Source organism: Delphinapterus leucas, chromosome 9, assembly GCF_059928025.1.
Source record: "Delphinapterus leucas isolate spDelLeu-1000000601 "Yukka" chromosome 9, BTC_Dleu_Yukka2, whole genome shotgun sequence".
NCBI lineage: Eukaryota > Metazoa > Chordata > Mammalia > Artiodactyla > Monodontidae > Delphinapterus > Delphinapterus leucas.
The window spans coordinates 14,664,176-14,679,314 of NC_143137.1; the positions used below are offsets into that span (position 1 = coordinate 14,664,176).

At 42.2% G+C, this 15,139-nt stretch overlaps 1 protein-coding gene across 2 annotated transcripts; it reads left to right on the forward strand.

The window, feature by feature from the left end:
- Window positions 1–1,083: 1,083 nt before the first annotated feature.
- Window positions 1,084–14,935, forward strand: ZC3HAV1L (ZC3HAV1 like). 2 transcript variants are annotated; one of them, XM_022580140.2, is made up of 5 exons: window positions 1,084–1,556; window positions 2,540–2,675; window positions 7,929–8,187; window positions 9,380–9,505; window positions 11,680–14,935. In XM_022580140.2, exons 1-5 carry the CDS (start codon window positions 1,180–1,182, stop codon window positions 11,880–11,882), a joined length of 1,101 nt encoding a protein of 366 aa, XP_022435848.2. In that variant the 5' UTR covers window positions 1,084–1,179; the 3' UTR covers window positions 11,883–14,935. The 2 variants fall into 2 exon arrangements, with proteins under 2 accessions (XP_022435848.2, XP_022435855.1); XM_022580147.3 differs by lacking the exon at window positions 11,680–14,935 and having other exon boundaries at window positions 9,380–10,333.
- The last annotated feature ends 204 nt before the right edge of the window (window positions 14,936–15,139 follow it).

Consider the following 15,139-nt stretch of genomic DNA (forward strand, 5'->3'; position numbering starts at 1 on the left):
AGGAATAAGACACACAAAATTCCTGCTTTCACACGTTTGAATTCTACAAATATATAAATAAGTAAGAAGTAAAACATGAGTGATAAGTTCCATGCAGAGACCTGGGTGCTACTTTAGGAAAGGCCTTGCTAAAGAGAAGACATTTAAGATCAGAGTTGAATGACAAAAAGGAGACATCTAGAAGGGGGTGCGGGGGAGCATTCTAGGCAGAGGGATCACCGTCACTCGCCAGCGGAAATTCCTTCAGTAGCTTCCCAAAGTCTTCCGTAGCTTCCCAAAGTCTTCCGTAAATCCAAATTTCTTAACCCGGCAGAGAAGGTCTTCTGGCATCTGGAAGCTAAAGTGGCCTTCCTCTTTGGCTTCTTTATGTGACATTAACTCGTTTAATCCTCACAACCGCCCTGTTAAGACAGCAACTCGGCTAGTTGAGTTCCTCAATTATGTTTTATTCATCTTTATACTGTTGCTGCATTAGCGGTTGGCTCAAAAAATAGTCATTAAATCAGCGTGGTGTTGGGCAAAAAGATAGCTCCTTAATAAATGTACAGGTCTAAACAGGTGCTGTCCAACAGAAATATAAAGTGAGCCATTTTACATTTTCTCATAGCTACATTAGAAGTAAAAGAAACAGATGAAATTATAATAACGTTTTATTTAAATATTATCAGTTTAACATCATGAATATGAAGTTTACACTCTGCATTCTAAAGTTTCCAAATCCGGTGTATGTGTATTTCACACTTGAAGCACGTTCCAACTCGCACTGGTCACATTTCAAATGCTCAACTGTGGCTAGTGGCTAGGTCCTGAGGTCTTCCTCTCCCAGCTACCTAACGCCGTCCAGCTAGGCACCTTCTACCACATTCCCTGTTTCATCTTCTTTGTAGTCCTTACCAGTATCTCAGATTCCCCCCGACTATACGAGCCCCTCCAGGCGAGGACTTAACCTTGAAGGGTGCCTGGCGCAGAGCAGGCGCTCAATCAAGTCTGTCCCCGCCCGATTCGCGCCCAGGGTGGACCCAGGCCCCGGGGCCCGCCTCTCTGCGCCGCGGCCCGCGGGCGGCCGCCCCTCGCCCACCCGCCCCCCGGCCCGCCCCGGGAACGGGGTTTGTAGTCGTGGACGTGACTGGGAGGAGTGTGCCCGCCTCGGATTTCCGCACAAGGAGCCGGGCCGCGACCATGGCGGAGCCCACGGTATGCTCGTTCCTCACCAAGGTGCTGTGCGCCCACGGCGGCCGCATGTTCCTGCAGGATCTGCGCGGCCACGTGGAACTCTCGGAGGCCCGGCTGCGGGACGTGCTGCGCCAGGCCGGGCCCGACCGCTTCCTGCTGCAGGAGGTGGAGGTGCGGGAGGACCCGTGGGACGCCGAGGCCGAGGTGGCGGCCGGCGCGGGCGGCGCGGGCGGCGGCGGCGGCGGCCCCTCGGCCTGGCGGGTTGTGGCTGTGTCCTCCGCGCGCCTCTGCGCTCGCTACCAGCGCGGCGAGTGCCAGGCCTGCGACCAGCTGCACCTCTGCCGCCGCCACATGATGGGCAAGTGCCCGAACCGCGACTGCTGGTGAGGCTGCGGACGGGTCGGGGCGGCGGGCGGGACGCGGCGGTCAGGGCGCACGGGCCGCGGGCCTGGCCTGGCCAGCCGGAAGCGGGACCCAGCTAGGAAGTAAGAAAAGGGGTCGTTGGTCCGGGCCTGACGCCCCTCTCCGGAAGGGCGGAAGGAAAGCCCCGGGAAGGGGCCCCTCAGGGTCCTTCGCTGGGAGGCCTCCCCGCGCTCCCAGCTGCGGAATGAGGCGGAAGATCGTCCGGACTTGGACTTCTCAACAGCCTCCCCCCGCCCCAGATTGCAGCTTCTTCCCCCCCCCCCCTCCCGCCCCTCGAGATCTTCCACAGCACGGCCGGGATAAATCAGGTTGGGACTTTTGCGTTCATTTCCACCAGTGGCCTTTTGGGGGCCATTTGAGGACCCCATGAGATTCATGGATCCTTTATCCAGAGATCGGCCCTTCCCACTTGAGCACAGTTTTACAGACGCGAGTCTGTGCTCTCTAGGTTTAGAAAGAGCGATTTAGTTTGCCCCCCCCCTCCAGGAAACTGAGGGCTGGATGATTTGGAAGAGGTCGTTAGAGGCGGCCTCCTAACTCCAGTCTTCCTCGGTTTCCTCTAGCCCCCCAAAGCGGGGTGGGGGGAGGAGGCATGCATTCTGTTTAAGGTTGGTGGATGGTGGGGTGCGCAGCCGCTTGGGGTGGAGAAGGCCCAGTGCGGTCCTCTGCAGAACCCACCCACGGGCACCCTCTGTCAAGGCAGGTGACTGGGGGAGGGGGTCCCTTTGGCCTTAAAGCATCCTCATTCAGAATTAAATGGCTCTGGGAGGGGAGTTGCTTCATCCCAGCTTTCTTATTATCAGAGCTTATTAGACTGTAGTATCCATGGGTTCATGGAAAATTGTATAACTTCACCTGCAAGTTGAAAGTGACCCTAGGGAAGGGATTTGACAGTCTGGCCCCTCCTTCATCTGGGCCTCTGATCCAGACCTTTGTGTTCTAGGTCTACCTGCACCCTTTCTCATGATATCCACATACCTGTCAACATCCAAGTCCTGAAAAACCAGGGACTGTTTGGTCTCAATGAGGCCCAGCTTCGGATCCTTCTTTTGCAGAATGACCCCTGCCTTTTACCAGAGGTGAGTCACTAAGGAGTCACCCTCATATTGTCTGCACCTTGAAAAAAGTCAGGGGAGAACCTCAACAATCTGCTTACAGAGGACAGCCTGAGGGGAAGGGGGGGTGGGTATGATACAGTGCTGGCCTTTCTGCAGTCTGTGATTTTATTGGGCTTTTATACACAAGAAGTGTGGTATAGAAATAACAATAATGGCTACTGGTTTTTTTGAGTTCTTACTGAATGCTGAGTAATTCGTATACCTTAGCTGATTTATAGCCTATGAGTGAGGTATGCCTGTCCCCATTTTACAGGGGAGGCAACTGAGGCTCGATTAAATAACTTGCCCAAGGTCACATAGAAAATGGCAGATTTGAATTTAGTTTTGTCTGATTACGAAGCCTGTGTTCTGTGAATTACCTGTTTATACTTTTGTTGACTTTTCTATCCAGGCGTTTGTCTTTTCCTGTTAATTCATAAGATGTCTTTAACGATACAGATCCCTTTTTTGGTCACTTTGTTACAAATATCCCCCCCCATTTACTTTTTGGGGGCTTTAGATATTAATTTGAATTGTTTTGGAACTGCATTATGTTGTTCCAAAGGTACCCATTATAACTGCTATAATGGCAGAATTAGCACATTTGTATCTGTTTAGCTATACACAAAGAATTTTTTAAACAGAAGGGTTGGAATCCCCAAAGAAAGTATTACGAGAGATCTTGGCAGGAAGGGAGAGGAGGATGCGGCAGCTATAGGGGGGCGGGGGGGGGCGGTCTGTTTTGTCTCAGAGAGAAGGGGCAGTGCAACTTCTGTTTACCTTTAGTGTTTATGAGTTTTTTTGACTTATAGAAGCTTAACATTTTTCAGTTGTTAAACTTAATGCATTTTTTTCTTTATGGCTTCTACCCGAGTACCCTGGGTCCAGCCTCATCTTGTCATATTAGACTATGTCAGTGTTCTGTGAGCAGTTGATGGGTTAGCTGCATTTAAGATAGGAGCCTGCCTTCGGTCTAATCATCTGGAACTGGAGGTGTGTGGCACGTGGCACAAAACACGGCCACTTAGACAGCAGGGACCGTGGACAAGCACAGTGGATGAGGCAGGAGTGGTACCTCACGTCTCGTGTGTGAAAATGCCTGGTGATTCCTTTCTGCCACACTCCTAAAGATTCAGTATGTAATATAGGTACCGTACACATAAAAAATCAATAAGGGGCAAGTATTGTGATATTGTGGTTTATAATAAGAAATATATATTTGGTCTTTGTCTCTGCCCCTGGCACAGAGTTCCTAAGATCCTTGGAATTTCCTAAATTTTTTTTTAACTTTTTATTTTATATTGGATTATAGTTGATTAACAAAGTAGTGATAGTTTCAGGTGTACAGCAGAGTGATTCAATTATACATATACATGTATCTATTTTTTTTCATATTGTTTTCCCATTTAGGTTGTTACATAATATTGAGCAGAGTTTCCTGTGCTATACAGTAGGTCCTTGTTGGTTATCCATTTTACTTTTTTAAAAAATTAATTAATTTATTTACTTATTAATTCTTGGCTGTGTTGGGTCTTCGTTGCTGCGCATGGGCTTTCTCTAGTTGTGGTGAGCAGGGGCTGCTCTTCGTTGCGGTGTGCGGGCTTCTCACTGCAATGGCTTCTCCTGTTGCAGAGCACAGGCTCTAGGTGCGCGGGCTTCAGTAGTTGCAGCACCTGGGCTCAGTATTTGTGGTGTGCGGGCTCCAGTAGTTGTGGTACACAGGCTTAGTTGCTCCGTGGCATGTGGGATCTGCCCGGACCAGGGCTCGAACCCATGTCCCCTGCGTTGGCAGGCGGATTCTTAACCTCTGCACTACCAGGGAAGTCCCTGGTTATCCATTTTAAATATAACGGTGTGTACATTTCAAACGTGAGAGCGATAAAAAGTGACTTTTGTTATGTTCATGTGGTGACTTTTGGAAAGCCTCTAGGTAACCTAGGGATGGGAGCTGGTTTCCCTAATAACCAGTCATGTGATTAGAAGGTTGGAACTTTCAGTCCCACTCCCACCTCCTGGGAGGGAAAAGGGCCTAGAGATTGAGTTCAATTACCAGTGGCCCGTGATTTAAACAATCATGCCCATGTAATGAAGCCTCCATAAAACACCCAAAAGGATGGCTTTAGGAGAGCTTCCAGGTTGGTGAACATGTGGAGGTGCCGGAAGAGTGGCGCCCAGATAAAGCATGGAAGCTCCACACCCTTTCCCACATACCTTGCCCTATGCATCTCTTCCATCCAGCTATTCCTGAGTTATATATCCTTTTATAATAAACTGGGCATAGAGACTTATACCATCATATCTTAAAATATAAACTACTTTCATTAAACAGTGTGATACTGGTTCCAGAATGTACAGGAGATCAAAGAAAACAGATCCTAGACCTAGCCCCCAAGTCAGAATAATCTATTGCTTCAAGATTTACTAGAGCCGAGCAATTAAGACCATATGTGCTTAATACTGTCTTGTAGAAGCCTTAACTTATACTCGTTTTGTGAGTTTTTTTACATTTTTATTTTAATGCTTTTATTTTTCAAAAAACTGTTCTGGCTTCCTGTTTCTTTTTTTCATTAATTGATTCTCACTTCTTTCCTTTTTCAGATGAGCTTTGGAATCATTCAAATTCCTAAAACTATTTTATAGGAATTCTTTGGGGGAGGTAGGAATTGCACTAAAATTATGGGTTCATTTTAGAAAATTGGCATCACAATCGTATACCGTGTTTTGGCTTTACTGATTGAAGTATAATTGATGTGCAGTATTATGTGGGTTTCATATGTATGACGTTTAAATACCTATGGAATGATCACCATGGTAAGTCTAATAATCATGTCTCCATACAAAGTTATTACAGTATTATTGACCATATTCTTTATGCTGTATATTATGTCACCATGACTTTAAAAAAAATTTTTATTGGAGTATAGTTGATTTACAATGTTGTGTTAGATTCTGCTGTACAGCAAAGTGAATCAGTTTTACATACACATATATCCACTCTTCTTTAGATTCTTTTCCCATGTAGGTCATTACGGAGTATTGAGCAGAGTTCCCAGTGCTATGCAGTAGGTCCTTATTAGTTATCTGTTTTATATATAGTAGTCTGTATATGTCAATCCCAATCTCCCAATTTATCCCTCCCCCTTCTTTCCCCTCTGGTAACCATAAGTTGTTTTTTTTTTTACATCTGTGACTCTATTTCTGTTTTGTAAATAAGTTCATTTGTATCATGTTTTTAGATTCCACATATAAGCAGTATCATATGATATCTTTGTCTTACTTCACTCAGTATGACAATCTCTGGGTCCATCCGTGTTGCTGCAGATGGCATTATTTCATTCTTTTTTTTTTATGGCTGAGTAATACTGCATTGCATGTATGTACCACATCTTCTTTATCCATTCCTCTGTTGATGGACATTTAGGTTGCTTCCATGTCCTGGCTATTGTAAATAGTGCTGCAATGAACATTGGGGTGCATGTATCTTTTCGAATTACGGTTTTCTCTGGATATATGCCTAGGAGTGGGATTGCTGGATCATACGGTAGCTCTAGTTTTAGTGTCCATACTGTTCTCCATAATAACTGTACCAATTTACATTCCCACCAACAGTGTAGGAGAGTTCCCTTTTCTCCACACCCTCTCCAGCATTTATTTGTAGATTTTTTGATGATGGCCATTCTGACAGGTATGAGGTGATACTTCATTGTAGTTTTCATTTGCATTTCTCTAATAATTCGTGATGTTGAGCATCTTTTCATGTGTCTCTTGGCCATCTGTATGTCTTCTTTGGAGAAATGTCTATTTAGATCTTCTGCCCATTTTTTGATTTGGTTTTTTGTTTTTTTGATATTGAGCTGCTTGAGCTATTTGTATATTTTGGAGCTTAATCCCTTGTTGGTTGATCCCATGACTTTTTATTTTCTGAAAATTTTTTTGAAGTATAATTATTTACAATATTATATTGGTTTCAGGTATATAACAGTGATTCAATATTTTCATACATTATGAAAAAATCACTACAGTGAATCTCGCATGACTTATTTTATAACTGGAAGGTTGTACCTCTTAATTCCCTTCAATTATTTCACCCATCCTCCACCCACCTCCCTTCTGGCAACCATTCATTTGTTCTCTGATACCATTTTGTTTTAAACCAGGTCATTTGTGTCCACTAGAATTTTCCCACATTTTAGGTTTGACTAATTGTGTGCCTCTAATATCATTTTAACATGTTCCTCTATCCCCTGTATTTACTGTAAATTGATAGATCTGGACCTTTGATTGGATTTAGGCTTGATTTTATAGAAGAATTTTTTGTATATTTGGTATATTGTTAGGGTGACTAACAGTCCCTGGCTGCCTGGGACTGGGGGCTTTCCAGCCATGGCAGACTTTCATGCTAATACCTGGAAAGTTGTATTTCCTATTGCATCATCTCAGGAGGTACACAGTGTCTGGTCCCAATGCAAATATTAATATGCCCTAGTTTAATTTGCCCTAGTTTGGATAATAAATTATCTGTTCACGCTTCCAGGTTGGTTTCCCTGGAAGCAGAGCCTGACATAGTGTTTTAGGTGCATGTGATCTATTGAAGGAGGGATCCTTGGGGAAAATCTGTAAAGTAAAAAAGAGGGAAGGGAGAGTTACAAGCAAGGTGAAGTCTGGCCTTGGCTTTATTCATGCCGGGGCTCTAGAGCAAAAATTACATCGAAGAATGGTTCTAGCCTTGAGGCAAGGGGGCCAGCCTTTTGTACCTGCATAGAAGTCACTCATTGGCTACAGGCTCTGGGATAGGAGGGCGGGCCAGCTGAGGGTCAAGGTCAGAGAGGGGCAGCTGAACATTAGTAACAGCTAGGGGAGATATGGGTGGAGGAACTATCATTTACCCATCTGCCTTTCACCCATGATGATTTTTTTTTTGGGGGGGTTCACGGGCCTCTCACTGTTGTGGCCTCTCCCGTTGCGGAGCACAGGCTCCGGACGCACAGGCTCAGTGGCCATGGCTCACGAACCCAGCCGCTGCGCGGCATGTGGGATCCTCCCGGACCGGGGCACGAACCCGCGTCCCCTGCATCGGCAGGCGGACTTTCAACCACTGCGCCACCAGGGAAGCCCCCATGATGATTTTAATAGCCACTGATGATCAGAAGGTGCCATTTAGAGAAGCTGTCCTTTATTGGCTCAAGAGATACAGTGAAAATGAATGTCCTAAGTGTTGCTTCACTTCTGTACCAGGTCTGTTTGCTCTACAACAAAGGTGAAGCCCTGTATGGTTACTGCAACCTCAAGGATAAATGCAACAAGTTTCACGTGTGCAAGTCCTTTGTCAGGGGAGAGTGCAGGCTGCCCAAGTGCAAGCGGTCTCATCAGCTAATTCACGCTACATCCCTGCAGCTGCTGCAGGACCAAGGATCGAATATTCCAAGTGTCGTTAATTTTCAGATAATTGCTACCTACAGGCACATGAAGCTGCACAAGACGCTTGAAAATAAAGGTGAGACTCTCAGAGGTAGACAGAGCACTGTCAACAGTGTACACTGAGCTGAAAGTGAGTCTGGGGAAAAAGCACTTCCTAGGTTAATTGCTGCTCTGTCCTTGGGGGAGCTCCGTCAGTCAACATTCTATGATACGGAGCTGTGGTTCTAACCAAAGGAGGGAAGGGATGGAGTTTATTTTCAGTGCTGCCAGCTAATAGCCTCTGCCCAAGTGTTTGAACAGTGTAGCTCCTCGGTAAGTTGGGGGTCAGGAAGTAGGGAGAACAGTCTTAACCGCTTTGGTAGGTGACAAGAGGAGGGAGGTGGGCTAGTGACTAGAATCTAGGTAAGGATAACGTAGGGATGGCTTTCTTTTATTAAATTGAGTTAAAGTTTTTTCTTAAATTTTTAGGAAATTTTAACCACATTACAGAAGAATTTGGAAAATAGAGAGTCAAAATAAAAATGACATATGACCCCACTCACTCTAATCCATAGTAATTGGTACTGTTTAATTACAGGCCCTTCAGTCCTGTTACTAGAAAATACTAGTCCAGTGGTGGTCAAAGTCTGCATTAGTTTAGTATCTTTCATTTTCACGTTCTACAACATCATAAATATCTTCTCATATTGCCACATAGTCTGTCCTTTTTTAAGGTCTATAAAGTGTGGCTTGGTTTTCTGAAATCACAATGCGGGAGTACTTACTCCATTAGATTTGCTTATAGCTGAAAATCAGTTTCATTGGGTGGTGGGCTTTGGAGAATTGCTGATAGGAAAACCAGATCATCAAAGTCAGAGTCCCTAAGCTTTAATATGGAATTTTCTTGTGTTGGGATGGTAGTGGCCGACTATGAGTGGTGGTTTGAAGGTAGGGAGGGTTCTGCATGTACCAGTGTCAGAGGCTGTGTAGGTGTGTCCCTAAATGGTGGCAGGGACATTCTGCCCTGTACTGTGGGTAGGGCCTGTTATTCTCTTGATCTGGTCTTGTTTAGTGGGTCTCTCCTAGCTATGAAATGTGACTTTCTGCTTGCTGTTGAGATATATAAATATATATGTATATTTTACTCCAGAAGACACGAACTCTCCAAATACAAAGTGTTGGGAGTTTTATCGGTGATCTGATTAGCTGGGCTGATGATCCCAATGTAGAATGAAATTTAGAGTAAAGGGGTATGTCAGGAAACCTCATCTTTTTCTTCTTCTTTTTAGATAATTCAGCTTCTTCTGCTGAGCATTCCCAGGGCCTTGAGAAACAAGGAGTACGCGTAGCTAGGGCTGCAGAGGCCGGTTCTCTGGTCTCTGGCCCTGCTGAGTCAGCCAAGAAGCCATGTGCAGGTAAACCTTAGAGGACGTCAGTGAAATAAGAAGAACGTTGTCCAATTGGAAGGTCTGAAAACAAAGCTTCTGTTGAGATTTAATTTGTAACCATTCACTCATTTAATCGTTTATTAATAATAGCCATAATGATACCTACCTCACAGGTTGTGGTGAGAATTAAAGAAGATGGAGAAAGAGAAAATGCCAGATTGGGAGGATAAACTTGGGGGTGCGTGGTTGAGGATGAGGTTAGACATTGAACAGGCAAAGGGAGAGTAAAACCTAAGAGTAGATGAGGTCAGTCCTGGGCAAATCCTGCAGTTCCTGAGAGCTTTCCCTGGGCTGGCCGGCCAGAGCTCTTAAAGAGGCAGGCTCCTGCGGACTTGTTCTGAGACCCAGCCAAGTGCTTTTCTGTACGCCCATATACATAGTTTTTACATTGTGGTATTCAGGGACTACATACACTTTATGCTTTTTTTTTTTTTTTTTGCTTAATATTCCATAAGCATCTCTCCATATTCACATTTATCATGCGTAATCATTTTCATGCACAGATACACTAATGTATCATCGTTTGCTTAACTAGTTCCATTATTCTGGGATATTTTGATTCTAACAAATTTTGAATATAACTCTTTTCTTAAAATCCACACAATATTAAGTTTTTACGTTATTCTTTACTTTTGCTTCACGTATAGTTGCTGAATGATACTCTTGATTTTCATTTCTTTAAAAATACATGCGGGAATTCCCTGGCGGTCCAGTGGTTAGGACTCTGCGCTTCCATTGCAGGGGGCATGGGTTAAAATATATATATATATATATATATATATATATATATATATATGCACGTAAATATTCTTCCGTATGTCTTCTTTCCCTATGTCTTTATTTTGTGTAGTTTGTACATGCCCTTTAATTGCTGGGGCCCTCCTCTGTGCTGATGTGACTTGGCCTTTAATGGCTCCTTAATTTTCGTAAAAGCATGTTGACTGTATATGATATGATATCCAACTCTCGTGGGTCCATCCTCAGCCGACACTGCAGAGTGTATAACTTACGGGTGCTCACCAGAGATTTCCACCTCACTCTGTGTACCCTCCATTTCTTTTACCAAAGTCTCAGATTCCTGTAGTATGAAGGATGCGTAGCTCATACATTCCTCTAAGTTGTATCCATTCTTTCTGTGATCAGGATGGACCATCAGAAATCTATATACCTCACCCATTCCATACTGACTTCTCCCTTCCCCCCTTCTCTCTGCCCCCTGCCCACGCAGCTGTCTCTTTTTAGTTGTACCTGGTGTTTATTTCCTTGTTTTCATCAAGGGGTACCACAGAGAAGCAGCTTTGTGAAATTCTTTCCTGTGTTTGTTGTATTAATAGCCACAAATGTTGGTGTGTAAAGTTTTTTTTTTTTTTTTAATTTAACTGTCTGGCAATAACATAACATTTGAGAAATAGGGCCAACGTAGTGAGCTTTTCATCAAGCTAAATTTATTTAATTTAGGAATTTTTTTTTTTTCGGTACGCGGGCCTCTCACTGTTGTGGCCTCTCCCGTGGCGGAGCACAGGCTCCGGACGTGCAGTCTCAGCGGCCATGGCTCACGGGCCCAGCCGCTCTGCGGCATGTGGCATCTTCCTGGACCGGGGCACGAACCTGTGTCCCCTGCATTGGCAGGCAGACTCTCAACCACTGCGCCACCAGGGAAGCCCCTAGAAAATTTTTAATCATGAAAACTTTTCTTTTCCATTGGGGGAGGTGTGCAAAACTGTCCTTTTTAAAGTGAGAAGGTGCTGTGTTTTCTCCTAATGGACAGTAAGAGCCACGCAACTTATGTTAAGCTCTTCATTTTGGTTGCCAACAACAGTATTTCTGAAAGCTCTTATGTTTTGCGTATTTGCTTCTTTTTTCTTAGTTACGATTTCTCCGGTGCTAATTAAAAATTATCTTTATATTTTATTATTATTATTTACGTTTTATTCTTTTACTGTTATATTTCTTTTGTAAGCCATGTTAAATCCTTAATGGAAACAGTATAGTGTATAAATGCATATTCTTTACATTAAAAGACTTAGTAGATTTTTACATTATTGTGTTTTATATATATATATATATATTTTTTTTTTTTTTTTTTTTTTGGCGGTTCGTGGACCTCTCACTACTGTGGCCTCTCCTGTTGCGGAGCACAGGCTCTGGATGCGCAGGCTCAGTGGCCATGGCTTACGGGCCCAGCCGCTCTGCGGCATGTGGGATCTTGCCGGACCACCAGGGCACGAACCCGTGTTCCCTGCATCGGCAAGCGGACTCTCAACCATTGTGCCACCAGGGAAGCCCCTCTTTTTATATATCTTATAATTATGCCTTTATATATGAAGTTATTGACCCTTTGTAATCTTTGTTGCAATATTTTATTCAATTCTATAATATTCCATTTTAATCTTAGTTCCATTGGTATTCATCCTATAAAAACATTTTATGTAATCATACCTGTCTCTTATTTTAATTTGATGGTTCAGCTGTTAGAGAGTTATCAGATTAGAATTTCTTTGGCAATTTATCAGGGCTTATGAGATGAAGCTGCACATCTGTAGGCTTCACAAATTCCAAATACCCTAAATTGAATGACTGACTTTCCTCCAGACTTGTTCCTCCTTTTGTTCTTTATTTTGGAGTGTCAGCACCAAATGACTTAAGCCAAAAACCTGCGAATTGTCCTATACTTTTCCTTTCTTCTTATTCCCTGTGTCAGATTGGTTACCCCATGTTGCAGAATTTTCCACTTTAAAAATCTTGCAAATTTTTATCCTCTCTACCCCTTTCTTTCCATCCCCAACACACTGCCTTTTTCTAAACCCTCATCACCTCTTGCATTTAATTTACAGATTCATAACTCAGTGGTTTTCAAGTCTGTCTTGGGAGAGTTTTTTGTAGGAAGTGCGAGATGGACCCCTGTTCCACTTCAAGGATGGTACCCCCATTGTAATTTTTAATATAATAGGCTTTTGTGGATGCCATTGATCTCCTTACCACCCTTCTCCCCCTGCTGCCTGGTTGACCTTTTGAAATGCAGACCTAATCGTACTGCTTTTTTCTGCCACAACCTTCATTGGTCCCCATCACGGAGGATAGAAGTCATAAAACTCAAATCCCTACAGGGACTAGAAAGTTAAGATAAATGGATAAAGTGAGGTGGATGTGAGAGGAATGGGGTAAGAGAGGAAGTGCTGTGGCAAACTGTCCCATCTAAAATGGACAACTGCCTCTTGCTTCCACATGGGAATGCGGGGCCCAATTTGACGTATCATCCAATTTGTCAAAAGCAGCCACAAATCCAGAAATTTTTATGATAAATTTTCTGATTTTAAAATATTGACTTTTAATTGAGTTCTTAAAATGCAGCCCAATATTGCGTGTATTGACCTGCTTGCAGTTTTTGGGATGTGCCATTTTATCTTGTGACTCTCTGTTTGTAAATGATGCTCCCTATAAGTGCCACTCCTTCCCTCCTCCTGCCTCAAAACCAGGCAACATTAGATTATTTAAAATGTCAGGTTAGCCTTTCCTGACCCCAAGACAGGCAGCTCTCCTAGTGTTCTCAAAGCTCTAGCACTTCGTACATTGCATTGCAATGCTTTTATTCCCCGGCTTTGAGCAAAAACATTATTTATTTTTTTGGTAATTATAACACTTGGTAGTTAAATATTTTTTGCCGTATAATGAATTAAGCTCTCCGTTTGAATCTGTTGATTCAGTATCATATTGCTCTCGTTGATTCTCTTTCTCCTCACATATTTTTAGTGTTCAAAGGATCTTTTTTTCCCTAAGGAATGTGTTATATAAGGTAAACATCATTTTGATGCTTCGGTTTGAATTGTCTAGGTCTAAAATTAATTCTTTATGACTTATGTTTATGATACTAATTCTTTCCATTAAGGAATTAAGTCTTCATTATTGACGTATTTCTTGATTTCTTTCATTATAATTTGTTCATGTTTTTGTCTAGGTCATGAATATCCCTTATTGCATAAATTCTTTCTTGGCTAAATATATCTGTATTGCTACTAAGTATGGGAATCTCTATCTTCAGAATGCTATTGATTTTCAAAATATTTGTCTTTAGGTGAGTTGTCTTTGTTCTAACAGTATTAGATGGCTTGTTTGGTTTTTTTTTTAAATATAAAATTGTAGCTGCAAAAATATTTGTCTTATGTATTTCTATTATATCTTTTTGTTAAATAAAATTGTAATAAGATATTTTTGGATATTTCCTCATTTAATATGAAGTTAATTATTGGTTTTAAACAAATATTCTCTATTATAATAAGGGAAATAGCATCCTTTATTCTTGTTTATTAGAAGCTTTTGGTAGGAATTGGTATCTTTTGATATAATCATATAATGTTAACCATTTAAGTTATCTAATATGATTATATTCATGGTTTTCATGATACTAAAACATCCTTAAATTCTTGAGTAAGCTCCACTTGATAATGCCATATATTCTTTTAATGTATTTTTTATCCTATTTGGTAACTTTCAAGTGTATGCATCTAAACATTCATAAATAAATTTCATTTATATGTTATGTGTGTATGTAGTAATTTCCTTTTTATTGCTGTATTCTCAAAATATAAATTTTATTCTAGGTACTGTTTTGAGTTTTTGTAAATTGATTTGTAATGTTATTATAATTTTTTGTGTGTGTGTGGTACGCGGGCCTCTCACTGTTGTGGCCTCTCCCGTTGCGGAGCACAGGCTCCGGACGCGCAGGCTCAGCGGCCATGGCTTACGGGCCTAGCCACTCCGTGGCATGTGGGATCTTCCCGGACCGGGGCACGAACCCGTGTCCCCAGAATCAGCAGGCGGACTCTCAACCACTGCGCCACCAGGGAAGCCGTATTATAATTTCTATTAAATTTTCTTTCCAGCTTTATTGAGATGTAACTGACATATAACATTGTGTAAGTTTAAGGTGTACAAGGTGATGATTTGATACATCTGTATGCACATATATATTGCAAAGTGTTTACCACAATAAGGTTAGTTAGCACATCCATCCCCTCACATTCATTATTAGTTTTAAAATAATGTATTATGTATCCTTGAATTACTCTTATTATTTAGGAATATTTTTACAAAAGAATTTTTTTTGGGAGGGGAAATACAATAATATTGTAGAAATTTTGGAGAATACAGGAATTAAGTATTAAGAAGGAAGTCATATAATCGCCCATAATATGACTGTGTAGAGACAATCACTGTTAATAATGTAGGATATTTCTTTCAGTCTTTTTCCATGCACATATTCTTAAATATTGAGAGTATACTATAAATACAATTTCATATTATGCTCTTCTGGATTGATATTGTTTTGTAAGCATTTACCCACATAATTGAAAGCATTCACAATTATATTTGATAGCTGCATTATAGTTTTTAATGTATGATTTATTAATCATAGTCCTATGGTTGGGCATTTATTATTTGCTACATTTTAGTACACTTGATTTTTTTTTTTTTATTTGGTTGCGCTGGATCTTAATTTTGACAGGCGGGCTGCTTAGTTGCAGCTCGCCAGCTTCTTAGTTGCAGCATGCAGCCTTCTTAGTTGTGGCATGCGAACTCTTAGTTGCAGCATACATGTGGGAT

Excerpts from the sequence above, each read along its gene's own strand:
- ZC3HAV1L (XM_022580140.2), top strand. The coding sequence starts at position 1,180 with ATGGCGGAGCCCACGGTATGCTCGTTCCTCACCAAGGTGCTGTGCGCC. Across the intron at positions 1,557-2,539 it reads TGCCCGAACCGCGACTGCTG|GTCTACCTGCACCCTTTCTC; the intron begins GTGAGGCTGCGG and ends TTTGTGTTCTAG. Across the intron at positions 2,676-7,928 it reads ACCCCTGCCTTTTACCAGAG|GTCTGTTTGCTCTACAACAA; the intron begins GTGAGTCACTAA and ends CTTCTGTACCAG.